This window comes from Hippocampus guttulatus, chromosome 8 (assembly GCF_054856545.1).
Source record: "Hippocampus guttulatus isolate MCC_2025c chromosome 8, RoL_Hgut_1.0, whole genome shotgun sequence".
Lineage (NCBI taxonomy): Eukaryota > Metazoa > Chordata > Actinopteri > Syngnathiformes > Syngnathidae > Hippocampus > Hippocampus guttulatus.
Genome location: NC_141268.1, coordinates 22,639,775 through 22,665,295, shown reverse-complemented (window position 1 = coordinate 22,665,295; position 25,521 = coordinate 22,639,775). Strand labels below are relative to the sequence as shown.

The 25,521-nt window shown below is 54.9% G+C and overlaps 1 protein-coding gene across 13 annotated transcripts in view; it reads left to right on the top strand.

Moving 5' to 3' along the window:
• The window catches only part of magi1b (membrane associated guanylate kinase, WW and PDZ domain containing 1b), a 37,758-nt gene that overhangs the window by 9,787 nt on the left and 2,450 nt on the right, over positions 1-25,521 (top strand). For 3 of the 13 annotated variants that reach the window (XM_086116772.1, XM_086116763.1, XM_086116773.1), the window contains 21 exons: positions 7,447-7,566; positions 7,972-8,211; positions 9,094-9,322; positions 9,464-9,546; positions 10,461-10,496; positions 11,590-11,647; positions 12,278-12,384; positions 12,808-12,921; positions 13,540-13,725; positions 13,811-14,476; positions 16,668-16,699; positions 17,104-17,148; positions 18,328-18,574; positions 19,074-19,165; positions 19,268-19,460; positions 19,736-20,071; positions 20,931-21,134; positions 21,590-21,683; positions 22,303-22,381; positions 22,636-22,779; positions 22,870-23,008. In XM_086116772.1, the coding sequence (XP_085972898.1) occupies positions 7,447-7,566; positions 7,972-8,211; positions 9,094-9,322; positions 9,464-9,546; positions 10,461-10,496; positions 11,590-11,647; positions 12,278-12,384; positions 12,808-12,921; positions 13,540-13,725; positions 13,811-14,476; positions 16,668-16,699; positions 17,104-17,148; positions 18,328-18,574; positions 19,074-19,165; positions 19,268-19,460; positions 19,736-20,071; positions 20,931-21,134; positions 21,590-21,683; positions 22,303-22,381; positions 22,636-22,779; positions 22,870-23,008 (3,444 nt within the window). Of the gene's footprint in view, positions 1-808; positions 1,693-7,446; positions 7,567-7,971; positions 8,212-9,093; positions 9,323-9,463; positions 9,547-10,460; positions 10,497-11,589; positions 11,648-12,277; positions 12,385-12,807; positions 12,922-13,539; positions 13,726-13,810; positions 14,477-16,667; positions 16,700-17,103; positions 17,149-18,327; positions 18,575-19,073; positions 19,166-19,267; positions 19,461-19,735; positions 20,072-20,930; positions 21,135-21,589; positions 21,684-22,302; positions 22,382-22,635; positions 22,780-22,869; positions 24,285-25,521 lie in introns of those variants that run through there. The other 10 variants (XM_086116774.1, XM_086116768.1, XM_086116767.1 and 7 more) reach the window with 10 other exon arrangements.

The window sequence follows — 25,521 nt, the reverse complement described above, 5'->3', positions numbered from 1 at the left end:
GACGTCAAGGTTCATGAGACGTCTCTCAGCGTGAGCTCATGCCGTTCCGCTGGCCTGTGCTGCTAATTGACATCAATACAGATCCGATTGTCTTCAATAACATCCGACTCAGATCCGACTGTCTTCAATAACACTCGACTTACCAGGGATGGCAATTTTCCGCGGATACGTGGAAATCCGCCGTTTTATTTCTTAAATTGATCATTTTTGCGAATCGTCTAAATCCGTTGAGAAAACTTTAGGGGTGGGGGGGGGTCAGGTACCTTATCGTTGAGTTTTCACGAGCTCTCCCGATCAGTCTTTCCGTCTTCCGATTGTAAACAGCCCTGCGATTGGACGTGTATGATGTCTTACTTGTTGCGATTGGTCGCCCCGTCCAGGCCACGCCCCTTTCCGCTTTTTTCATCACTAGCCATTGCCATCCCTGACTTAACGCTACTTGTACATCCGATGAAGATTTGGAAAACTACCACCTGGCACCCGCTCACGTTAAAGACGAGCTCGAGAGGTTTTAGTCACCGCCGAGTCTGAGACGGAGATTTTACGAATGGGGTGAATTTCGCAGGGCCGCCATTGACGAGACTTTGGCTAAATTGGTTTTATTTGGCGTGTGTGTATCTTCCTTGACAATGCGGCCCCCCCACCCATCACGCTCTTCTTGGTAGAAACCTCCAAAATGGAGAAGCGGAAGGTTTTTGGCTGTTGCTCGCCGAGTGTACGCAGCGGTTTGTGCAGGGGGAGTGGGGGGGGGGGGGGCGAAACAAAACCTCAAAACACCAAGAGGAGAGGACAGTGCCGAATGGAATCTGGGCACGTGGCCGGGGCCGGCCGGGCCGACCTCTATTCTGAGCGGAACCGCGACCGTCGTAACCGCTGATCTGTTGGTCGCCGTTTGCGTGACGTCAGCCGCAAACTCTTGAAAGTCTTGTGATCGTATCAAACCTATTTGACATCGTCGTCAGGTCCGGACCAGGTGGAAAAGTCATCGAAAAGAAAGAAATCAATGAAAAAAAGGCTGCCGTGATCACCTTCTACTGACCCGTTGGGATGACGGCAGCGCGCGGCGACTCCCACTTCCTTCTGACTCGCCGTTTGTCGTCTGGAGACGGTGACAACGGTGAGGTGCAGAAGCGCGGCAGCATTGGACGAGTGCAATTCATTTGTCGCATCTATCGACCGTCCTCTGCGGCTTTTTTTTCGCGGCGGAGTCAATTTGAGGCTTGCCAGCCCTCAGCGGGAGGCGTGAAGAGAAAGAGGCAAAAGGCGCAAATGATGGGGGCGAACGTCCAGGAAAAGGGGAGGCTGGGACAGAAAGAGGGGAGGAGGGCGGGAGCAAGCGGGCGCCTGTGAGAGGGGAGACGGCGGAGCTCAGTCAGTCGGTCAGTCAGTCGGCCGGCCGGCCGGACAAATCCGCAGGCAGAAGCCCCGAACTGCTTGCCGAGGACTCGGAGCGCGTCGGAAGCCGCTGGCCAGACGGCGCTTAGCTTTGCTCCCTTTAGCTTAGCATCACAAAGCCGGACAGAGGACAGACGCCGGCGAGGGGGACGCGTGCGAGGGGGCCGCCGATCTGCGTGGCTTTTTCTCTCCCCCCCCCACCCACACCCACCCCCGGCCAAACGGATTTCCTCTCCTCCCGTCTGCCGTCGACGCTCTGCGGACGATCAGGGAAGAAGAAGAGGCCGACTGGCGGAGGTACGTCGCTTTGCGCGTCGTCCATTTGGAGAGGGGATGCTGCGATTTCATGCTTGGGGGTTGGGATGGAGAGCCCAGGATGGCTGCGCGTCAGGGAGTGAGCGGGGGGGGGGGGGCGAGACGACGGCGGCGGCGGCGGCACGTTGCCGGCTGTAATGGAGGCTGATGTTTTGTGGTCGAACTGAAGCTGTCTTGCCTCCTGTCTGCTCGTGTCTGCCTCTGCTCGTCTCACAGGTCGAGCCAGTGTCATTTCCCGCATGGAGATTGCACATGAGATCTGTTTCTAGTGGAAACACTCCAGCTCTGTGGGTGTGTGTGTGTGTGTGTGTGTGTGTGTGCGTGCGTGTGTGTGAAACGTGGTCTGTTGACACGCTTTGTGTTGGTGGAAGCGCTGACGGCATCTGTATGTTTGTCTGTCGGTCTGGAGCGTTTCCTCTCCTTCGCACTCCTTTTTCTTCTTTCGCACGGTACATCTGCCTTTTTTTCTTCCTGCATGAGCGCCCCCCCTAGCCCCCCTCCCACCCCGCCCCTCTAATGGATCCTTTTCGAGGCTTTCTTTTCCATTTGTGTGTCGCTGTCGGGATTTTGCTGGCTAGCCCACGGTGCTTTTTGCTGGGTGCGATCGAAAGACAAAAGGCCATGTGTGCGTGTTGATTATGGGGGTGGGGGTTGGGTATGGCGGGTGGGGGGTGTTAAGCGTTTTCAGGCTGCTTTCTGGCTGATTTAGCTTGACTCCTCACAAGTGGCCCTTCAGGTTTTTCTTTGTCCAATCTCTCGCTTTGCCTTCTTCACCTTGTCGAGGATTCTTTTGGGAAGAGGGGAAAACCGGGGGGCCGGCTGGGGGGGGGGGGGGGGAGTCCAGCGTGTGCGGGTCTGTTTTGATCGGTAGCGGTGCGTGTGAATCCACGGCCTCGTCGTTGTGCGCCCGTTTCAGTCAGCCCGAGCGGCGAACCCCCCCCCCCCCCCCCCGACTCAAAAGAGCCGTCCTTCAGGAAAGGCGTCTGCAGCAAAACCCCGTTTGAGATTGAATTCTCCACAGCCGCCGCGGAGGGGGAGGGCTTTGAAAAATCAGGTGGGACGGCTGAAGCAACCGTGAGCGATGCTGCTTGATGGTCGGCCCCCCCTCCGCTCCCCGCCGCCCGACAAGCGAGGCCATGTGAAGCCTGCAAAATGTTGCGTTCGGTGTCCTGTCATTTTGCTTCGATTAACCCCGTCCCCCCACCCCCCAAAATACCAGTGGGCCCGTCGCCCTGGCTCTGCGAGTGCATTCGTAACACACACGAAAAAAGAAAAAAAAAAAACCTACCATCACCAAGAGCGCCGAGCGGCAAGATGGTGGAGCGATCCGTTTCGGCTTTGGAAAATGACGCCGGCCGGCTCGGTCCGCGCCTTCCGGCGGAAAATGTGCGGCTTTCTCACGAGCGGAGCCCGTTGCCTCTGCGCAACGCTCGGCTTCTGGCAACTTTTCTGTACGGCGGATCCTTTTTCTTCGGTCTCTCCGAATTTCCTCTCGTCTCTCGTGATCAGATGAAGAAATGCGCTTTTCTAAGTGCCTCTGATAAACCAGCCGCAAGTACAATTAAAAAGCAGGCTTTTTTTTGTTTTTGGTGGGGGGGGGCATTTCTTCTTCGTTGCTTTGCGGTCCGTCAGATTTGACTCCAACTCGCTCACCTACTTACGATGGAAGATGGGGAACTTCTCAGAAATTGGACTGACGCTAAACTGAGCCCGTGTGGAGTCGTCGCCGACACATTTGGCATTCACGTTGACGCGTATCTTCTGTTGGTATCATTTTGTGGGAATACGCCGCTCGCCACACACCCAGCCGAGCAGGGCCGCAATGTTTTGACGATCGGGCCGTCGTTATCGGCAACCTCTCTTCCCTCCGACTACATCGGAGCCTCGTCTGTTCATTTAACCGCCGTTGAGATGAAATTGCAGCTCAATTTCAGCTCGAGTAAGTCGGAGACTTGAGGAAAGAACTGGGCGGTCCGTCACGGTCGGGCGGGGGGGGGGGGGGGCGCCTTTGCCCCGCCGCCGCCGCCGCACGGGTAACGATCACATGAAGAGAATCTCTCTCTCTCTCTCGTCCGACATCCAAAGAGGATGCGCAAGCGTTGCATACTTCCGGGTAGCCCCATCCGCCCCCCCCCCCCCCCCCGTCATGGCGAATCGCTTGAGCTGGGCCTCTTTCTTCCACGTACTTTGGAATTCTTTGGTGTGACGATAACCCCCCCAGTTTGGGCCCCTTTGTTTGAGTTTTTCCAAGGTCATCGCGTTGTCACCCCGAAGCGGCTTTGTGCGCGCGACCGAAAAAAAAAAAAAGCCTCCTTTGGGCGGAGCCGTCGATCGGCCTTGAATACTCGATTGCTTTGGCAGCCTCGGGGTTAGAGCGCAGAGTTTGCTCAGTCAACAGACTCCCGTGACGACTCGAGTTTCAGGAGACGTCGTCGAGGGCTTTTTATTTTTCTTATCTTTTAAAAGCTACGACAAAGCGACTTTACACCAAGATGTGACCATGCGGTTTTTTTTTGTTTTTTTTTCCTTCCATCTGACCAGTAAGAGGAAATCTCTTGAAGTGCGGCCTTCCTTTCCTCCCGCTGCAAACGCTCAGCAAATTCAAGAATGTTTGGATACACGGACCTGCAGCTCTATTTTTGGTTGGACGACCAACGTACGGGCGCCTTTGGTCACCCTGCGGCTGTTTTGGAGTCGGCAAAAGGAGAAAGAGGCCCGGGACTAATTTGCGGAAGGTCTACGAGTCGGGTTCCCTGGCGTGTTTTGAAATCGGAAAAGACGACGATCCGGGGAGAGAGACGGCTTTGCGATCTCGAGCGCCATCTACGAAGCTCGGCGCGCAAAACTGGCCGGCACTCGGCATCCGAGGAGCCGACGGGGGCCTTCGGGATCCCCTTCAAAGTAGGTCGGGCGGAGCGAAATGGCAAAGCCGCGTTCGAGGCCGGACTTTTTCGCTGGCTTTTTGGGCCTTTCGCCAAGGGAGCCTTTTCGGTTTTGGGGGGTGTCGAGACCTTTGATGGTTTTCCGAACCTGGCACCCGCTGGCGTGAAGGCGCAAAGCTCTTTCCGAATGGACGACCTATGCTGACGTTTTGCTCTTTTTGTTTCAACCGGGTTGTTTTCAGAACTATTGCGAGCGTAACGACTACCTGACCCAACTGGTTTTGTCCGGCCCAGAAAGACGATGCGGTTGTTGGCTCTGCTCGTCAAACGATCCCGACTGCCGGTTTCAAATGAATTCTCGATCACGGTGTCGACTGGAGTTTTGCTGCAGCGGAGTTCAACGCGAACTCTGTTGAAGAGCGCACGTTTGGCTGAGGGTTTCGATCTCTTGGTCTCTTGCGCTCTCGCTGCCTTGATTTGTTATTTGGATCAATCACAACATCGTTTTATCATTTAGCTGCTTCCTGACGAGCTGCACTTTGTTTGAGCTCGTCAGGAAGTCGGCTTGCCGTCAAAGGGCGGCAAAAGTTCCCATGAGAACTTATGGGGAGGGATTTCAGGAAAAAAAAAAAGAAATATTGCCACACCAACGCCCTGGGAACACATCCTGACAGACGGGTGACGTCGTGCTCACGGGCGCATATTCCCTCCTCCGCTTGTTCTTTGGAGTTGTGTTTTGCTAGTCAAAGGAATACCACCGCCGCTTGCTCAGTTTGTATCGGTTGATTTATGGACGCGTTGATTTGGCGCGTCGCGCTCGCCGGTCGGCCATCGTGCGGCCTCAAATGAGAACCGAGTTTTTCCGATCGTTGAATGTAAGGCGATCCGGGTTTCGAGATCATCACCCGTTGGCGGTCGGTTGCACAACTTTCAGCGAGGCCGTTACGGCGGCCTCGACGTTTCTTTTTATGCCTCCGACATCAAACGGGCTTTGCTTCTCAAGTTCGTCCTCCTTTCCTTTTTGGGGGGGGGGGCATCTCAACAGGAACGTCTCTATGCGTGGCTCTGTCTTTCCTCTGCACTGCATGTAACAGCTTGCTCAAAGGAGCTTTTGTGGGTTGGGGGTGGGGGGCATTGAATTAAGTATATAGAGATGACAGTGTCTAACCTCCCGGGTTGGGTTTAAGCCAAGCTTCCATCCACTTTATTTTGTTTTTGTTTTGTTTTTAATCCCCTTCGAAACAATGCTCCCGTTTCCTCTTCCTGTTCAGTTTTCTTTGAGTGTGTGTGTGGCATTGAATTCCAAATTTGATTTCCCAAGTGCGGCCCGGTAGTCCAGTGTTTAGCACGTCGACTTCACAGTGCAGAGGTACCGGGGTTCAATTCCAGCTCCGGCCTCCCTGTGTGGAGTTTGCATGTTCTCCCCGGGCCTGCGTGGGTTTTCTCCGGGTGCTCCGGTTTCCTCCCACATTCCAAAAACATGCACGGCAGGCTGATTGACCGCTCTAAATTGTCCCTAGGTGTGAATGTGAGCGTGGATGGTTGTTTGTCTCTGTGTGCCCTGCGATTGGCTGGCAACCGATTCAGGGTGTCCCCCGCCTACTGCCCGAAGACAGCTGGGGATAGGCTCCGGCACCCCCCCCCCCCGCGACCCTAGTGAGGATCAAGCGGTTCTGAAAATGGATGGATGGATGGATTTCCCAAGTTTTAAGATTCATTTGGGCCCGACCCATTTGGATTTTTTTTTTTTTGCCAATTCCCATTTGGACAGAAAAAATATGGTAACCCATTAAATGCCCCCCCCCCCCCCCCCAAAAGTCCATGTCAAAGTTTTTTTTGGGGTCCTTCACCGGTTACAAGAGGAAAGACGTTTGGCTAGTCGACAATACTTTGTCCTTTTTGTATTTGTTTAACTTTACAAAGGATTTCTCCAACTCTCAGTATTTGCGTTGCCATGAAGCGATGGCTTCAAAATCAAAAGCAAGACGTCATCTTTGATGTGACTAATCTCAGTGTTTCATTGTCCAAACGATGATGATGATGATGATGATGATGATGGAAAGGCCGAACCTGGGGCTGAAGAATGCAGCTCCTCAAGCGAATAGAAACAATGAAGAAAAAAAAAAAAGAAAAGGAAACAATTCTAAAAATCCGCGTCAGAGTGATGAGGCACGTGCGGCATGCGCCTTGTCATATGCGCCAGGTCCAATGTGGCGTTTGCCTCCCCACATCTGCCATTCATCACCGGTGTGACGGAGCGTGGCCGCCGCGGGAGGCTGTCCCCAAGTCCCCCCCACGCATCCATTCATCACCGGTGTGGCTCGCGTCGTGTTCTGAGGTGGCGTCGCTGCCAAGGCGCCGAGCACGGACGGCGTCGCCGGCCGGCTATCGGCACTCGCTCGAGGCGAGCGCGTGCCAAGCAAATTTTGCGGGAGCTCTCCGTTCTGAAAGAGCGGAAAGGAACGAGGTGAACGGACGGCGCGCGACATCGGTGCGCTGTCCGTGTACCGTCGACGCCCCCCGGTGCCGCGTGAAAGATGGCGGGCGCGGCCGCAAGTGATCCAGTTTCACTTCATTTGCCCCAAAGCGATTCTTCATGACCTCACGTTTTTCGTGGCCTCCCGTCTGGACGCCCGTGAAGTCTTGTGATGAGTGCTGTGAAGAATTGAATGCTCCTCCACGTCCACAGTCAATTGAGACATTCTTTGTCAACTGACAGCAGTGTCACAGTGGCTTTTTTTGGGGGGGGGGGGGGGTGACAGCGATAGTTGAGCTCTGATTTTCCAGAGTGTTTTTTTTTTCTTTTGTATTTGTTTTGTGTGGTGACTTCCTCCTCTCTTCTTTGAATGCTCAGGTACTACCCGACCCCCCCGGAAAGGAGAAGTCCCCGGTGTAGACTACACTTTCCTTTCGGTTCAGGACTTTCTGGAGTTGGAGAAGAGCGGGACCCTGTTGGAAATCGGAACATACGAAGGTACGTTGAAAAACAAGCATCCGCCGCTACGACCTGCAACATTTGTTCACAACGGAGCGTTGCTCTAAATTCACAACTTTTCACCAAAAATGCCTTTATTTTATTTATTTTTTTACCAGCAAGTAAATGTTGCGTCTGAATGTCTGTTTCTTATTGATTCCATGTCGAAAAGAGTATCGTGATATTAATTTCACTCTTCAATTGAGGATGTCCTGCTCTCAAAGGAATCGGCCGGATTCCATCGGACAAACTCAAAGCTCTCTCTTTGCATGGAAAGGCCAAACGCGCACGCACGGGCCAACAAAAGCGTTGACCCCTCCGTGCCCTCGACTGAAATCCCCACCCTCCCCCCTCTTTTTTTTTCTTCTCATTCCTCTCCTTTTCTCCCTCTCCTCGGTTGCCTAGGAAACTATTATGGGACGCCCAAGCCGCCGGTGCAGCCCCCCGGTGGGAAAGTGAATCCCAATAGCAGAGGCGGCGATGCCCCACGGCCAGACGGGCTCAGCGCTAGCCGGACCGGCTCGCCAGACTCCGCGCCTCGACGCAGCAGGTCCTACAATGACATGCGCAATGCTGGAATAGTGCCCGGAGAAGCGCCGCGGGAGGACCACCAGGACCTCCCTGACATGAACGGTAGTTACCCGGGTATGGAAAGTTTTCAGGATTTCAAACTCCCTCTCTCCTCCGAGCGGCTTTCATCGTCTCTCTCTCACATGCTGTTGTAGCCTTAAAGTACAAAGTACTTGAATCTTGTGAGTGAACAAACCTGGCGGGGGGAGAGGGGGGTGGGGCTCCTCTTCAACTGCAACCTGACAAAAATTCAGTCACGGTCCGTTTAATGTAGACGATAACGGCAGAATAGGATTTCTCTTCACGCTGCTCCGTTTTTAGAAGGAATCGGAGGGAGCTTTTGAGTGGTGAGGGCTAAAGTGGGAGGCCATCGTGAAGGCTGTCGGGAAATGAAAGCCAAAGAGGGAGCCGGGCGGCTGGCAAGGCGTCGAGGGCGCACGCGCGAAAAGAACGCGGCGGCCGAGACGCACGGGGCGGATCAGCTCAAAACCTAAAACGCGGAGGGAGGAGCTCCGATGATTGGTGAGGAGGGGATTTCTCTTTGGCTCCGGCCGAGCGGGTCTTCATCCATCCGCACGAAAACGTGCGATGCCGCCGCAGAGGGTGAAAGCCCGCCCGGCCTCCAACGGTCGGCGCTTTGGCTTTCCTTTCAAGTGTGATGGCATCGGCGTTGGGCGATAAAGGGCCCGCTGTCATTATTCCATCTCGCGGGTCAGTACAGTCGCTCAAAAAGGCCCGGTTTGCCGTCCGTGCCCGCGCGAGCCGTGACGCCGCCGGTCGAGCGCGGGAGGGAGACGACGGCGAAGCCGGGCGCGAGCCCTCCGCCGCCGGCCGCTCGTCCGACCGCAGTTTTGATACGCGGCATCGGCGGCGGTTCGAAACTCGGTCGCTGCCGATCTCGAAGTGCGGGTGAACGTCGGCGGAAAGGCAAAGTCTCGTGTCGGTTGTCGACCCCAGCAGGAGAGTCGAGTGAATCGGACGAGACTCATCATTCGGCGAGAGCCTTCAGCCCTCGCCGGAGTGACCCATCCTACCTTGGGACCGCCCCCTCCCCGCCGGCCACCACGGAGAGCGCTCGGCAGACTCCCCCTAACCTGAGCCATCCTCGGGAGGAGGATCCTCAGGGCCCTCTGCCTGACAACTGGGAGATGGCCTACACTGACAACGGAGAGGTCTATTTTATAGAGTAAGCGCACTTTTACACGCACAAGCAAAACCGCGGCGGCAACAACAAACAAAGAATTGACACTGCGTGAATCAACGACTCGATCGCTCCGAGAAGAAAAACAAAAATACCTTCCAATACCTTCCTCTGGTTAATTTTCAGCCACAATACGAAGACCACGTCTTGGATAGACCCTCGGTGCCTGGACAAACCTCAGAAAAGCCTGGAAGAATGTGACGATGATGGTAAAAATGCTTGCGTGTTGGCGTGTTGGCGTGGTCACTTGTCTTTTGTTTGTTGGGACTCTGCTCGGTCTTCAAATCGGTGTAAGAGTCCCAAAATAAGAGCCCCGGGCTTCACTTGCCGATGACGATGTGTTTCTGGCAAGGAAAAAAACAAGAGAACTCAACGAGAGAGTCTTCTGGGTGGGATCTAGCACGGATTTTGCGAGGAAAACAAATTCAGTTTTTTGTTCAGCCAAACGGGCTCACATATCTGTACACTGATTGTGTCGCTCGCAGTTGATTGTGTGAGCCCACCAAAGATGGCCACTTGACCCCATTTTGCCGAGCCGTCCTCCGTCCGCCACCGGGGTACCCTTCTGTCATCACCCCTCCTTCCTTATTCATATAATAATCGTCGTCCGTTTGTATGATGTTATCCCAGCTCAGTTTTCCGAGATTATTTGCCGAATTGAGATCGAATATTAAAGCCACATACAATATGGCGGATGGGCTGCCACGTCGCTTTGACCTGCTTCAAACGTTGTCCGCTACAGAAATGAAAAGAAGATTCATATTCATTTTAGTTTTTCAAAGAGTTTATGGCTCCCATGAAATCTTGTGTTCAAAGAGTTCATTCCCCCCCCCAAACTCCCCTTCCTCCATCCCAGAGATGGGCTGCTGCCCACTTTTGCCTTCCGTGATACTGTGACATCATCAGGAATCTGTTTTCATCCCCTCGCACTCGATATGATCGTGCGCGTTTTCTCGACCAGGAGTGATTGGAGCACAACTCGGAGCACGTGCGCATTGTGTGAAGAGCGTGTGCGTCTCATTTTGCACCCTCGCCATCGTGTGGCCGGATGTTGCTCTTGCACTTGACTAATGCACTTGTTTGTCTATCTGCCCTCTTGCATCTGCCATGCTGTTGAGTTTAGAAGGGGTTCATACGGAGGAGCTCGACAACGATCACGGTGGGTACAAACCCCCCCCCCCCCCCCCACCCCCACCTTGTGACTTTTCTCAGTCAACGCTTTGAAATTGAGCACAATGGCGATGACATCACGCTCGGATGCATAATTGCCCGTCCGATCCACAATCATGAAATAATTCTGAAATTTGGCTAGCAAAGTTGCTCACAGACCCATCGGCCAACTGTGCATTGAAGGACGCAATTCGCCCTGTTAGTTGAGTAACTGCATGAGGTCACATATACAAATTCAGCCATGAAGGTTTTCTGTATCGCCCTTAAATGTGGCTTCAGTGTGCAGATTGTCTGGAGACTTTTTGTCCATCAAGTCATCTTTGGATCCAATTCTTTATCCGCGGTTAAATATGAAGTCCCATGTGAAGCACCTTCTCATGACTGTGCCACGCAGATGCTCATCAATATTTCCCTTTTTCATTTGTAGTTGTCAAGAAGTGTTTTTACAATGCCTCCAATAGCATGTCGACAAGCAACATAACCTGCAGCGCCTCATCGAGATGGTAAAAGGTCCTAATGAGCTCATCATCTCCCAATGAGACATTTTACCGCACACACACACACACACACACACACACACACACACACTTGACCTTATACACAAACACTGTGTGCGGTGACAAATCTGGCCTTTTCAGAGAGTGTCGAGTCATGTTCACACACATGAATTATCACGCCATCATTTCCTCTATCCATAGATGAGAAGTCTGAGAAAGACGGTTATAATCAGCATTTCTTGATGGGAGGTCCCCCATGTTTGCCTCTTGACACCGACCGGCACATACTAGCCCAACACGTGCTAGATTTAAGTGTATGTATGTATGTGTGTGTGTGTGTGTTTTAATAAGAATTTAATTTTGAACGACAAACTGGAAAAAGTGAAAATGATGCTCAAGGCAACATGATGCTCAAGCATGTGGACTCAAAAGAGTGGGATGCTGAGGGCTCACATTGGAGACTGAGAGAGGCAAAAGGTTCCCCCTACTGGCCGTACCCGGAATAGCTATAGATACTTTGTTGCCCCCCCTCCCACACACACACACACTTTCTCACCAGGCCGGTCTTGTTTTATTCTCTTTTAGAACTTCCTCCTGGGTGGGAGAAAATAGATGATCCAGTCTATGGGGTCTACTACGTTGAGTAAGTGGTGCATTCTCTACCAAGTCACCAAACGTGCTCACACACACACACACGAACATGCACACACAGAATGAGTGAATGCACCGGCTGTGAAATAAGAGAAGAGAGACTCTTTATTGTGGATTTGGTAATGGGTTGAGATATGACATGCCCAGTCATACACGGCTGCCGCCATTTTGGTCTTTTTCTGTAATGGAGGCCTTTTTGTTTGTGTGGCCGTCATTTCGAGATGCGCGCGCGCGCGCACGCACATGCACGCTTGCTTTGTGTGAGACCGTTGAGAACAAGCATGAATTGCTTCGTTGCTCATTCGTCATGTTGCTCAAATAGTTCTCGGGCATCAAAAGAACATTTTGTAGTCCCCGCCTGTGTTTTTTGTTTTTTTTTTGCATAATGGGATGGGTTTATTTTGTTTTGTTGTTTTTTTCCAGTCCTGTTTCAGGTTCTGCGTATGAGGCTGAATGTTCCAGTCGTATCCCTCTCTGGACTTTTTAGTCTGCTACAGATATCACGTTACCCATCGCTGACATTCACTAAAACAAACAAAACCAATTGAAATGATTTCTCCTGTTGTCGCCTTTGCCCCCTTCTCCAAATGCACCTCCATGTGGCGGTTCTTTGGCTTTGAAGTCACATCAACAGGAAGACCCAGTACGAGAATCCCGTCTTGGAGGCGAAGCGGCGCAGGCAAGCGGAGCAGCAACAGCCTCAGCTGCCAAGCCAGCAGCCAGCTGAAGGTGAGCGAGCGGCCCAAAGTCAGAGCTTCCTTTCCACCGCCCTCTCCTTTCCTTTCCTTTCGGCGATCGACTCTGCCAGAACACACGCTCGCAATTGGAGCTCGCCAGCTACCCTATTTTCACGACCGAAAGGGGCACTTTTCCAAGTCTTCAACTTCCTCCAAAACGGACGGCGGCGCCTCATCACGCCGGTCGCCTTGTGTACGCGTCGCGTTCCAAATTCTGCGAATGCCGTCGTGTGACTTTGATCGCCGGCGTCTTTGCATCTCGGCATACGGGCTTGATCGCGGGGAGCCGGGAAAGCCAAGTGCAGGTTGGAGGCGCGGATAATTGGCGCTATCCTTTTGTGTTTTGGGCCACCTTGACTCTTTGTTCCCGTTGGTTCACCTTCCGGTCGACCACCTTTGCCGCTTTCTCTTCCAGAATGGATTGAGGACTCGACGTTTGCCGGGGTCCCTCTCGCAAGTTATCCCGCCAACCAGCAAGAGACCTACAGGGACCCTCCCACCGGGCCCACCGTGCCAATGGGACAGAAACGTAAGTGGAGAAACTCGGTCGGGGAACGGCCCAGGCGGGACCACGCCTTTCACCTCCCGTGCGCGCAGTCGGCTCTGTATCGCCAGAGAGCGAAAGGGGATTTGGACGGCTCACTCTTTTGTCCGCCGGCTGGCTTTCTCTTTTTCCTTTTTCTCCCGCCGCCGTTCTTCTCGTCGGGCGATGCGGCTCAAAAGGTTTGGACTGACTCGCTCGTGCTAGAAACGAGAGGGGACGGCCAAATGTTGACTGCTCCCGAGTTTGTATCGATCCGTTTTTTTTTGTTTGTTTCCCCCCCGTTCATCGTACGTCACTCTTTTGTCTTATTTTTTTTTGCGCCATATTCCGAATCGCTCGAGCCGCCGACCGGCACGTCGTGCTTTTTTTTTTTCTTCTCCAAAAGGTGTTTGTTTTAAATCCCGTATGCTTGGCTTTAAAGTGCGCACTTTTATCCCGTGTTTTCAACTCTTGCAAAGTGTCTTGGAAAAAAAATGAAATGTATCTTTATGATACATTTTATTACCAAGAAAGCATTTTGTCTTCGCCGGGATGGCAAATTGGCTTTTGCAAGGGTCCGTCGGTCCGTTGTGCGGAAATGTAATTGGCCGCCCTCGTTTCCAGGAGGAAAGCCCTTCTTCACCCGCAACCGATCGGAACTCAAGGGGACTTTCATCAATACCAAGCTGAAGAAGAGTCGCAGAGGTTTCGGTTTCACCGTGGTGGGAGGCGACGAGCCGGACGAATTCCTGCAAATCAAGAGCCTGGTCCTCGACGGGCCGGCCGCCCTGGACGGCAAGATGGAAACGGGTAAAGGGGCGGGGCGCTCCGTCGATGGAAACGCGGCCGGCCCGCCGATGTCCGCCGTCTCCCTCGCCTCGTTTTCCCTCCCCAGGCGACGTGATCGTGAACGTCAACGACACCCGCGTGCTGGGCTACACCCACGCCCAAGTGGTGAAGATCTTCCAGTCCATCCCGATCGGCTCCATGGTCAACTTGGAGCTGTGCCGGGGCTACCCCTTGCCCTTTGACCCCGACGACCCCAACACCAGCCTGGTGACCTCGGTGGCGATTCTGGACAACAAAGAGCCCATCATCGTCAACGGTCAAGCGGCCTCCGACCGCACGTACGACCTGCCGCCGCCCGGTCGCGGCGGCCAGAACGACGGCGCCGGCCCGGCCGACGGCGGGCCGGCTCTCAACGGCCTGCCGCGGCCCCGCAGCCCCTCCGGCGAGGCGGCCTCGGACGGCGCCTCCCGGCGCGGCTACCCCGGCGACGTGGTCACTCTGGCCTCGTCCATCGCCACGCAACCGGAGCTCATCACGGTGCACATGGAGAAAGGAGACAAGGGCTTCGGCTTCACCATCGCCGACAGCCTCGGCGGCGGCGGGCAGAGGGTCAAGCAGATTGTGGACTACCCGCGCTGCCGCGGCCTCAGGGAGGGCGACATCATCGTGGAGGTCAACAAGAGGAACGTGCAGACCATGTCGCACAACCAGGTGGTGGACTTGCTCAGCAAGTGTCCCAAAGGCACCGAGGTCACCATGTTGGTGCAGAGAGGTGAGCGCCAAACGCGAGTACCGCGAGTGGGACATGGAGGGAAGGAAATGTGTGGGGTGTCGGGGGGGGGGGGGGGCTCTCTGCCTTTCTTAGCTCTCGTCAAGTCGAGCCGAGAATTTGGATTTTCTTCCCCCAAAACATCTCTTCAAAGATTTCAGTGGTTCCCACCAAAAGGCAAGATGGCCCAAACGATCGGCTTGAGAGTCATTTGTTGAAGAGATGAGAAACGGCCACCTTCGTTTGAAACGAGGCCTTGGGGGCGGGACTCTTCTTCAACGCCCCGACTCCTTTTGTCGATACCCCGAAAGCATTTCCAGCACGCTCGGGGCGTCTCGGCTTCCCTTTCCTCCGCCGGTCCGGGAATGTCGGACCCCCCCCCCCCCCCCCCCCCCCCGGAGCCCGTTGAGGTTCAATGCATGCAAATGGCATTTTGTTGCCACAGTACATGGGTGGGGGCGGGATCAAAGTCAAAGACGCATTCTCTCGGAGACGCTCAGACGCCCTCAAATGGCAGAGCGATCCCGGAGAAAAGGAGCGGGCGCAGTGCGCTCAGAAGAGGTCAATATCGATGACGAGTCCCACAGCAGGAAATCGATTGACCCGGCCGCATGGGCGGGAAGCGTCGTTCTTGCCCACTTTGCATGAAAAATTCCGCTGAGCGCAGCTCGCCGCTGGCGGCGGAACCGACAGCCCGGCGCTTCTTCGGAAAGGCTGCTGGCAATTCACCTGCATTGAGGAAGGCCGGCCTTCCTCAATGCAGCCGATTTCGCTGTCGTCTTCGCACCTCCGCGCCTGCTGCCTTGAATCCTAAGTCTTTTTGTTTCCATGACAATGCCCTGCTGCTAATCGTCTCCCGGGTGGCAAAAAAAAAAAACACCCTTCGACACTCAATTCAGTGTTTCGAATATCTGTCGCCACTCCTTGTCATTGTGTGAAAAAACATCGATGACGACAGGAGCCTTTGACTCCTGCGCTGTCGAGCGGCGAGCAACCGTACGGCAACTGCTGCTGCTGCTGCTTGTTGTTGTTGTTGAGTCACCCAAGGCGCCTCAGGATGATCTTTAGTAGCGCTAGACTCGGGATCCTGCTGCTGTTGCTGTCAGTACTCCCCCCCCCCCCCCCCCCCACCAGTAAGCGGGCCCTCGTTGCTATGGCGACAGATGGCGCTGGCTGTTGGAGACGCCGCAAATGTTGCCGATATGCGCGCGTCGACACCGTGGATTTCAAATTGGCCCCCGAAACACTTTGGGTGAGCCGGGTCACTCGGAAGGTCGCGTGACGGTGCATGGAATCGATTTCAGAGCTCGCAGCCTCACTCCCAAAACGAAGGATCGTTATTGATTGAGCAAAAGTGAAGCGATGGGAAGAGAGGAAGGGGCGGAGCCGCGCGGAACCGGTTCGTGTTCATGAACGAGCCTTGATGTCGGACAGATGGCGCGGGCCCGCTGCACGGATGATTACCGGAAGGTAGAGAGGGAGACTCGGATAAAGACGGACGGCCTCAGATAGAAGGAGGCTGAGGGAGGGGGAGGAGGGGGGGGGGGCATGCGCAAGGAAATGAGCGAGCGAGGAAGCGGGTGGGGAAAAAAAAAGGAAAAGGCGGCTGGAAAGGGAGAGGCGAGGAAGGAGCGGCGAGCGGCGAGCGCCTCTCGATGCCGGAGCCTCGGACGGCGGCCATGGGAGGAAGATGGTCTCCGTAAGAGGGGAACCGACGCTTGCCTGCCGTTTCATGTTGACCATCTTGGATTCCTTCTCCAGGGGTAATGCGACGGCCGGGGAAATCCGGAGCACGGAGCGCTTCGCTCTTCTTTGCTCTTCTTCTTGTTTTTTTTTTCTTCCTCTCAAGGATTCTGTCCTCTCCTCTGAACTCACGACTGGCCTTCTCTCGCTCTCCGTCTCGCGCGCATCATGCACCCGTGCGGAATAGCCCGGGTCTAGGAGGGTCGAGCGAAGCCCCGGGGGTGGGGGCAGTCAAGGCAAGCGCGCCGGCCGCGGCAGTGATGCGGATAGATTGTACCGCCTGCCCTCCCGGCACCCACGAGCTCACTGAATGCCAGTGGGGGAGAACCGGGGGTGGGAAGGAGATTTGCCAGCGCGATTCCGGCGCGGTTGCCACCATTTGCGGAGATCACAGCGAACTCCTTTGGTCATTCTCTCTCTCTCTCTCTCTCTCTCTTTCTGCTCCTCACAGGGGTGGCACCTGCAAAGAAGAGCCCAAAACTGGTACGTTTTCTTTTTCTTTGTTTGGTTTTTCTCTCTCCCCCCCCCCCCCCCGAATGCTCTCTTGCATGATTTCCCATTTCGGCCTGGTGTTCTTTCTCGTCTTGTGTGTCCACGTCTGGCAGAGGGGGGGGACATTTTCTTCCTTTTCACCACTTTTCCTTCCACCTCTCGAGCGTCGTCCGTACGGCGCAACTTGCGCCGGTGTCAGCAGTTCTTTTTCTTGTGCGGTCGAGGTGGAATCCCCGCGTCGCCCCCCCCTCCTTGGCTCCGTTCTGCGATGAGGGCCTTCGAAGCCGGAATACGCGGTCCCGGAAGCCGCCTCGTCCCGGGACGTGTGCGCCGAGAACCGCGGGAGCCCGTCGACTCGCTCTGACCGGACCCGTTTGTCCTTTTTTGTTTTGCAGGATGATTTTGAGCTGGCTCCGCCATACCGAGATTACACTCGCAGGGTATGTCGTGTCACGTCATGTCATTTGGGTGCGGTGGATATTTCGGGGGAGGTGTCGCTCACGGCGTCGTCGGCTTTGGATTCTGCTCCGCTGTCTTTCTCGTGATTCTGCAAATGACGTTTTTTTTCTCCGAAATAGTCTGCAAATGACCCTCGGCTTCATTTCCGAGCCATCCGCCGTTTCAAGTGGCGCATTTTGGAGCAAAACGCCCAGCCAATTGTTTTGGGGGCTTTTTTCCCCCCACTTGTGTGTGTGTGTGTGCGGACCGGAGATGAGCTCTTTGCCTTTGCTGCCGGTCGTGATCGCATCTCGCGTGACGACGACATTTTGCGCTTCGGAAGCCGATCGTTCCAGAAAAGATTCCACTGTTGCCAATCGGTCTTCACGGGCGAGCGTCGAGGTGTCAAAGGTCGAACGGGCAGGCGAGGATGGCAAAGATCTTTTTTTTCCTTTGGCGTGTCTCTCTCTTGTCACGAGGAGAGGCTGCGCGCCTCGCTGCCTTCCCGCCGGGCTTTCGTCCTCCACAGTCCAAGACCCGAGAGGTCGTCCTGCGTGCGATGCAGTCGCTGTCACTTGCTATCGGCGTCTGCCGCTCTGCTGCCGTGTTTCGGTTTTGGGCTTGAGCAGTTTCAAAAACGCAAGCCAGCAACGCCGGATGAAAATGAAAGAGGATCAACAAATCCCGGAAGGTTGTTTTTCTCCCGAGGAGGTCGACGGCGTCCCGATGTCACGGGTGGGCCGCAGGAAGTTTCAGGACCGCGCCGCTTGAAATCCTTCCTCGGGCCTTCTCGCGTTGCAGTTGACCAACGCGAGATGCGAATCCACTTGCGAGGTCCAGCCTTGGGCCGAATGTTTGTCACCACGAGAAAAGCGTTGTCCCGCGCCGCCGCGCGCCATATCGCCTTTCGGGAAGAAAACGCCTTTGAATGTCAGATTTGTTTGCATTTGAAATTTGAGATTTGGGATCTTCCCCGAAACGCGAGCATCTTGGCAACCAGCGCCCCGCCCCGTTGTCCTTTCTGCTGTTGAGTTGGCCGCTTCCATTTTTTTGTTTTTGCTTCGTTTCCTTCGCCGGCTGCGTGTCTCTCCCCGGCATGGCCCGCGTGCTTCTTTGCGGTCGGTCGGCGGCGGACCGCCGGCACATCTTCCGATTGCCTTTCCCGTCTGCTCGTCCAACAGCAGTTGTCGAGGAAGGACAGTCAGAACAGCTCCCAGCTCAGCGTTTCCAGCCAGCGGAGCGCCCACGCCGACTCGCCCTCGCACTCGTCCTCGGCGCCCGGGCTCAGCGAGAACGCCGCTCCTCCGGTACCGTCGCAGCCCCTGCCGGGTCTTCCGCCCCAGGACGCGACGGTCGACGGGACGGTCCAGAGGAAACCGGATCCCTTTAGGATTTGGGCCCAGTCCAGGAGCATGTACGAAAGTAGGCGTAAGTAGAAACTTTTTGGGTGGCGGTTGTGTGAGCGCCGCGCGCGGCTATGCGGGCTTGGAGAAAGACCGGGGGCGGGATTGGCGCCGACGCCCGGGAGTTCCTTTCGCGTATATTTGCACCTCTTGCGCTCATTCGCAGCCGAGGATGTTCACGAGTGCTTTGGCTTCACCGTTACGCTCAAGAAAAGTCGTGAGTGATCTCCTTCTGCCACCGCGGGACCCGTCACCTCATGCGGGCCGATGCCAAAAGGTTCTCGGTCCGGTCTGGCGGGAGGTCCGTACGCGTTTGTGCAAAGGGACTTTGTTTTTTCCAGAGCTCGGAGATGATTGACACGCCGCTTACTCGGCTTTTGCGGCGGCCGCGTCACGATCGGCGCCCGTCGCCGTTATGATGAAAGATTTTCTCTCCCGAGATTCTGATTGGACTTGTATGAAGTGAGGCTGGCAGACTTTTGGAAAAACGTTGGTTGCTGACGCGGACGTGTGGATCCTTGCAGTTCCCGACTTCCAGGAGCAGGACATTTTCCTCTGGAGGAAAGACACCGGCTTCGGCTTCCGAATCCTCGGAGGGAACGAGGAAGGAGAGCCGGTGAGTGTCCCGCTTCGCGTTGAATTCCGTGGCCGCCTTTTCCTTTTCTCTCGGCCAAAGGACGGATTCCGGAGCGACCGCGTGTCTGCGTTTGTCCTTCAGATATACATCGGCCACATCGTGAAGTACGGCGCGGCGGACGAGGACGGACGCCTGCGGTCCGGCGACGAGCTCATCTGCGTGGATGGCACGGCCGTGGTGGGCAAGTCGCACCAGCTGGTGGTGCAGCTGATGCAGCAGGCGGCCAAGCAGGGCCACGTCAACCTCACCGTGCGACGCAAAACCACTTACGCCGGTACGCCGCCGCCGCCGCGCGCTCTCCCAAGATTTGAACGAAGGCGCGCTCAGGAAAACGGGAAAGAAAGTTTCTCTTCTCCAGCCGCCAAGATCTGTTGCTTTTTGCCGATCCGGCAGAGCGCAACCGGCACCCGTCGCTTATCTTTGGCGATACGCATCGGTTGCGCTCGGTCCGGCCACCTCCCGGAGCCTCTCGTCCGCGGTTGCGCTTCGGACTTGGCGGTCTGGCGCCAGTTTGACGTCTCCGCGCGTTTGCTCTTCCGTCGTCTGCAGTTAAAGCCGAAGGAGACGTGCCCCCGTCGCCCGCTTCGTCCCACCACAGCGGCACCCGGGCGCCCAGCCTGACGGAGGAGATGGGGAAGCCGACTCCGCAGGGCAGTCAGAATTCCCTCAACACCGTCAGCTCCGGCAGCGGCTCCACCTCCGGCATCGGCAGCGGGGGCGGCGCCAACGCCGCGGCGGTCGCCGTCGCCGCCGCCTCGTCGTCGCAGCCTCCCCACGTCAACGCCTTGCAGCCTTACGATGTCGAGATCCGCCGCGGGGAGAACGAGGGCTTTGGATTTGTCATTGTGTCATCGGTGTCGCGGCCCGAGGCCGGCACTACCTTTGGTAGGTGTTGTTGTTTTTTTTTTCCTCTCCCCCCCCCCCCCCCCCCTGCATGAAATATGAAACGGGCCTCTCTTGATCACTGGGGTCTTTTATCTTTCTCTTACCATACCTGTCAACCTCGGCGAATAGCTGCCCTTACAAATGATTACGATTCCCCTTACAAAGCAACGAAAACGCGTACAAGGGCTTACCGCGCATGCTTTAGCAATCCGACCCTATGCGGCGATTAAAAAAAAAACAAAAAAAAACGAAATCACTTTTGCTGGTTTGCCGTGACAATAGCCGCGATCGACGACGGCATTGTCGTTGGCTACCAGCGGGTGAGACGATCTGGATTTCAGCCAAAATGGTCTTTGTGAAAAAGGTTCACCATTTTTTTTCCCCCGCATAAAAGTTGTAATACGCCGTACGTGATTTGAAATGATTAAAAAACAAAAAAAAAAAACGGCCCCACTTCAATCGCTCCCGCTAGCAGGCCGCCACGAAGTGACAACGAGAAGTCACGGCCGTCCTTTTCATCCTTTGAGCAAAATAAAGCACCGGCTCGACCAGAACTTACGCGTAAACTAGCGACGGTCCGGAAAGATCTCATTTTGGACCATATTTCACTTTTTTGCAAAGCTGCACGTGCCTTTTTTTTTTTTTTCCAAATGCAACTCCCTCTAGTCGTGATTTGCCGTCTCCGCCGCTTGGGTATTTTCCCGCTTCTCTGTGTGGCTGCGGGCGAATTAACGCTGAACCTTGCCATTCTCTTTCTCCGTTCCCTTCCCTGTCTCCCACCCATCTTGTTTGTCCGCCACGACGACTCATACGCGCACTCTCGATATTTGCGCGCCATCGTGTCCTCGGGTGACCGTAGCCGGCAATGCCTGTGTGGCCATGCCTCACAAAATAGGGCGGATCATCGAGGGAAGCCCCGCCGACCGCTGCGGGAAGCTGAAGGTGGGAGATCGCATCCTGGCGGTCAACTCGTGCTCCATCACCAACAAGTCCCACTCGGACATCGTCAACCTCATCAAGGAGGCCGGGAATACCGTGACGCTGCGCATCATCCCCGGAGACGGTGAGCGCAAACGGCCGTCGGAGGCTCCCGTCGCCACGCGCGGCTTCAGATTCAGCGCCGAGGTTTTTCGTCCTGCCCCCGTTTTTGCCATTCACCGACGGCATTCTACCGCGGAAGCCGCGCAACGACAACGGGCGCGATGCGCCTCCGAGGGCTACGGTTTTGCGTGTTTGCGGATTGATGCGTCGCAGTTTGACAGAGCGACTTTGAGTGTGAGATGCATGACTTTTGCGGATAAAATGCCCCTTTGGCGGAACAAGTGAACGCGGAATGAATGACGGATTACGCTGCTTTCGAAAAAAAGTAGCCACTTTCTTCCATGTTGCCAATGCTGTTAAAAAAAACGCTTTGCTCACACACACACACACACGTATATATATATATGTATGCATATCTAAACAACCCACTGCAGCCTCTTCCTCCTCCTCAACTTTGTCTTCCTCTGTCAACTTCAGAGTCATCAAATGCATCTTTGCTGACCAATGCGGAGAAGATCGCCACGATCACCACCACTCACACGGCCCAGCAACAGGCAGCACCGGAGGCCAGGTGAGTGTGAACTTTGGCTCTCCGACTACAGAATTTTCACGCAAAAACAAAACACCGCCGCTAGCGAGTTTATTAGCGTGCCGCTAACGCGACGGAGAAAGTTTGTAGTCCATGTTGACTCGTGCGGAGCAGCGACGGGTCTAAACGCTCGGGACAGCCGCTCAAAAATGGGTCGCCGTGGTTTTTGCATTCGCCGCCCCGCCTCAAATTCCCGCACGTTCGACACCGAACGGCAAGGGCCAAATACGCCCGTGTCGCGACGTTAGCACCGCAAGGCTAACTTTCGTCCGAGGCTAGCTCGCGGCGCTTTTACGCTAGGAGTCGCACGAAGACCTTTGAGCCGACTCTGAAATTCATCCCGGGCTGATTGCCGAATAACATGACATAACGCAAAACATGAACATGGGGGTGCCCGCTCACATTTTTGTCCTGTCTGGTCATCGAATGAGCCGGAATGGCCTCATGTTTACCCCATGTTAGCGTCATGAAAAAAAACCAAAACCCCAAAACAAACAGCATTGACCAAAACGACGCCGGCGTGTACCCGACGACGTGACCGCTTAGCGTACGGCGTCCAAACAAAACGGACCGAAAGCTTCAAATCGTGTTTCCGTTTCAGAAACAACACCAAACCAAAACAGGAGTCGTTTGACTTTCAAGCGCCTCCCCCGCAGCTTGCGTCGCAAGTCCCCGCCCAGGTAAGAAATGAAAACGGCCGACTGTCCGTCCTTCCGTCCGCTTTGTTATTGTTATATATTTGTTGTTGTCGAAGCCAAGGATTTCTGTGTTTTTGTATGACGGCGATGCCGCACGCTTTCGCAAGCAAATCGGAGCCCACCCGGAAGGGGGAAAAAAAAAAGCACACGCCTCCGTATCTGATTTGCCAAACGAGAGCTTGACGCAACTGTTGTCTTTGTTTCCCCCTCCTTTCTTGCGTGCGCGCCTCTCTTAGGATTCCGAGTTTTACTCGGCAGACCTGGAGAGAGACAGCAAAGGCTTCGGCTTCAGTCTGCGGGGCGGCAGGGAGTACAACATGGACCTTTACGTACTGAGACTAGCGGAAGACGGAGCGGCCGTCCGCAACGGGAAAATGAGGGTACGGGCTTTGGAGAAGGAAAGGGGAAGGGCCCGAAGGCCCCCCCAGGCCGGCTCGTATTCTCATTCGATCCTCTTTCGGCCTTCCCAGGTTGGCGACGAAATCCTGGAAATCAACGGCGAGAGCACCAAGGGCATGAAGCACTCCCGAGCCATCGAGCTGATTAAGAGCGGAGGCCCGCGCGTCCATCTGGTGCTCAAGAGGGGTGACGGCTCGGTGCCCGAATATGGTGGGTCAATCTACGAAAACATTCCATTTTCACCCATCTTCACACCCTGAGCCGGGGGACGGCCGCCGGACGGCGGTGGCTTGAAGGGAACTCGATCCGCCGCCGCGGCAACCTTCAAGGACCTCCTGGGCCGCCGCCGCCGCCGCCCTTCCCGGAGGAAGGAAGGGCGCTGGCTGTCGTCGTCGTCGTTGTCTTGGTGTCTTTCCGGTGGAGGTCACGCTTACGCTTTGGGATTTTCGGGCTGCCGTCGTCCATCCCGCTGTCACCCGCTTTCCGCGTCGTCCTCCTGCCACGTTTCACCTTGGAGCGGAATCTCTCCGCCGCCGCCCGACAGATGGCCGGCGGGCCCGTCGACCCGGCGGACTGACTGACCTTAGCGTGAGAAAGACTTTTGATTTTTTTTTTTGGGACGCTTCCTCATCATCAAAACCACAAGTGAGCTCGCAATGGAAGAAAAGGAGGAAAACAAACAAAACAAACAAACGAGCCCAACAACTACAAGAAAACTTGACGGGGGGCTTCTCAGAACAAAATGGCAGTTGCACTGAAACGCAGCTTTTGTCCCAAAATCTTGCTGATATTTATCGAAGGTGAATGTAAGCTACCGAACAAAAGGAAGTGCAAAGTGCAAGGCCCCCGGGAGAGACGCGCTTGACGTTCCATCCTTTGCGCCCATTCGCACGACAGAAGTCAGTCGCTCCCGCCGCGTCGAGTTTTGTCCAGAGATGAACAAACGGAGGCCCGATTCTGCCGAGATTTTGCTTCCTCGTCCAGAGCCGGAAAGCCAAAGCACACATTCATGGAGAAAACTCGACCCGCCGCCGCAACTTGTCGACGGTGTCAATTGGATCTTCCTCCTTTTGTCTATTTTCCATAATATTTATGGAGGGTTTTTTTTTGTTTTTTTTTTTTTTTGCATCGATCATCACTATGATTTGAGCAGTGTTGATTGACAGTCCTGTTCCATGTACGCCATTTCCTTTTTGTTGGCTTTCGCAACCTTCGCCCGTCTTGACGAGTTGATTGGATCCGCGCCGGTCTTCGCGACCTTTCGTTTTTATGTTGTCATTTGTCATCGGCGCAGTCTTTGACAGCATCGCTTACGTTCGTTTACTCCCGTCGCTCGTGTAAAACCGCTTGACATGTTGTTGTCGTGGCTGCGTGCGAGTATCGCTTTGTTTTTCTTTTTTGTCGAGGAATGGCGTCTTTGCTGCTTGCCTGTCCAAATCTTGGTTTGTGCGTGCGTGTATGTTGGGGGCGTGTGTGGGGGGGGGGGGGGGGGGGGTGTTGCGTTACGCGTGTACTCGCTTGCGGGTCTTTTCCTCTGAAAATGCTGGTTTCCACTGAAGGGCAACTTCCCGCCCCCGGCGGCTCTTTCAATCGGAACGACCGGGCGGTCAAATAAAGCTTCTGTTTCCATGGAGAATCAAGTCAGACGCAAGTCCTCCTTTCGCCAAGTTTCCTCTGAGTGATCTAAAAGCGCTTCTCTTTGTCTCCTCTCTGTTTCTATTCGCCTCCCTCGGTGTGTGGCATTGCGCCGGGGCTTCCTTCAGGGCCGCCGGCCTCCCATCTCACTGCATGTTTGAGAAATGACAAGATGGGGGAGGCCTCTGTCCTCCAAAGTCAAACCACGGTTTGTAACTGTCCTCCGCTGCACTGCCCCCCCCCCTCCCCTCCCCTCCCTCCCATTTGTGCGGCGGCATCACCCGCCTGTGTTCGTTGCCGCAAAGTCTCTCCGGCGCCGCGTTCCTCGCTGCAGACGACGCCTTTCGCCTCTGTCAACGATTGCCAAATCCAAATGAAACGTTTTTCTCCTGAAGCGTCGATCATCCGTTCGGTAGCAACGGAACCTGTTCTCACAAGAAGTGCGCTGGAGGATTTCGATGAAGGCCACGCGACGGCAGTGACGACATGTCTTGGGGTTGCTGAAAAAAAAAAAATTGTCATCCGAAATTTTGCCTGTGCGTGTGTAGCGGCGCATTTGATCGATGGACGCCGCCCTCCGTAATTATTGCCGAACTTGTTCTTTTATTTAGCTCGTAATAAATGACGTTTTTGCCCTACTAATACAGGACCAAAAAAAAAAAAAGCTTTTGACAAGCTTTAGTTCGGAGCGGTTAAAAATCCCACATTCTGACTCATTTTCTTTCCAAATTGTGCGTTCCGCCATGATTATTACTTTGCCAATCAAAGCGCACCAAATCTTCTCCTGTCATTGCTTGACAAGATGGCAAAATGCAGAAAGCGCGATCCTGCGGTCGTCGCCGCGCCGCCACCCGCGTCCTCTCCTCCGCGCTCTCCGCAGGCTTGAGGTGCGTGGACCGAGATGGCCCTCCCACGCGATCTTGATTCCGCTGCGTCTCTTGAACCGTTTGTGCAATTTTCCGTCAAAATCTTGATCGATCTCAGGCCTCCTCGAAGCTAAAGGGCGCCAAGAGTTACGGAGGGGACCGTATGTATCCTGCGCGTCACTTTTCTGTGCCGCAATATTGTTTTGGAAATTCCACGTTCGC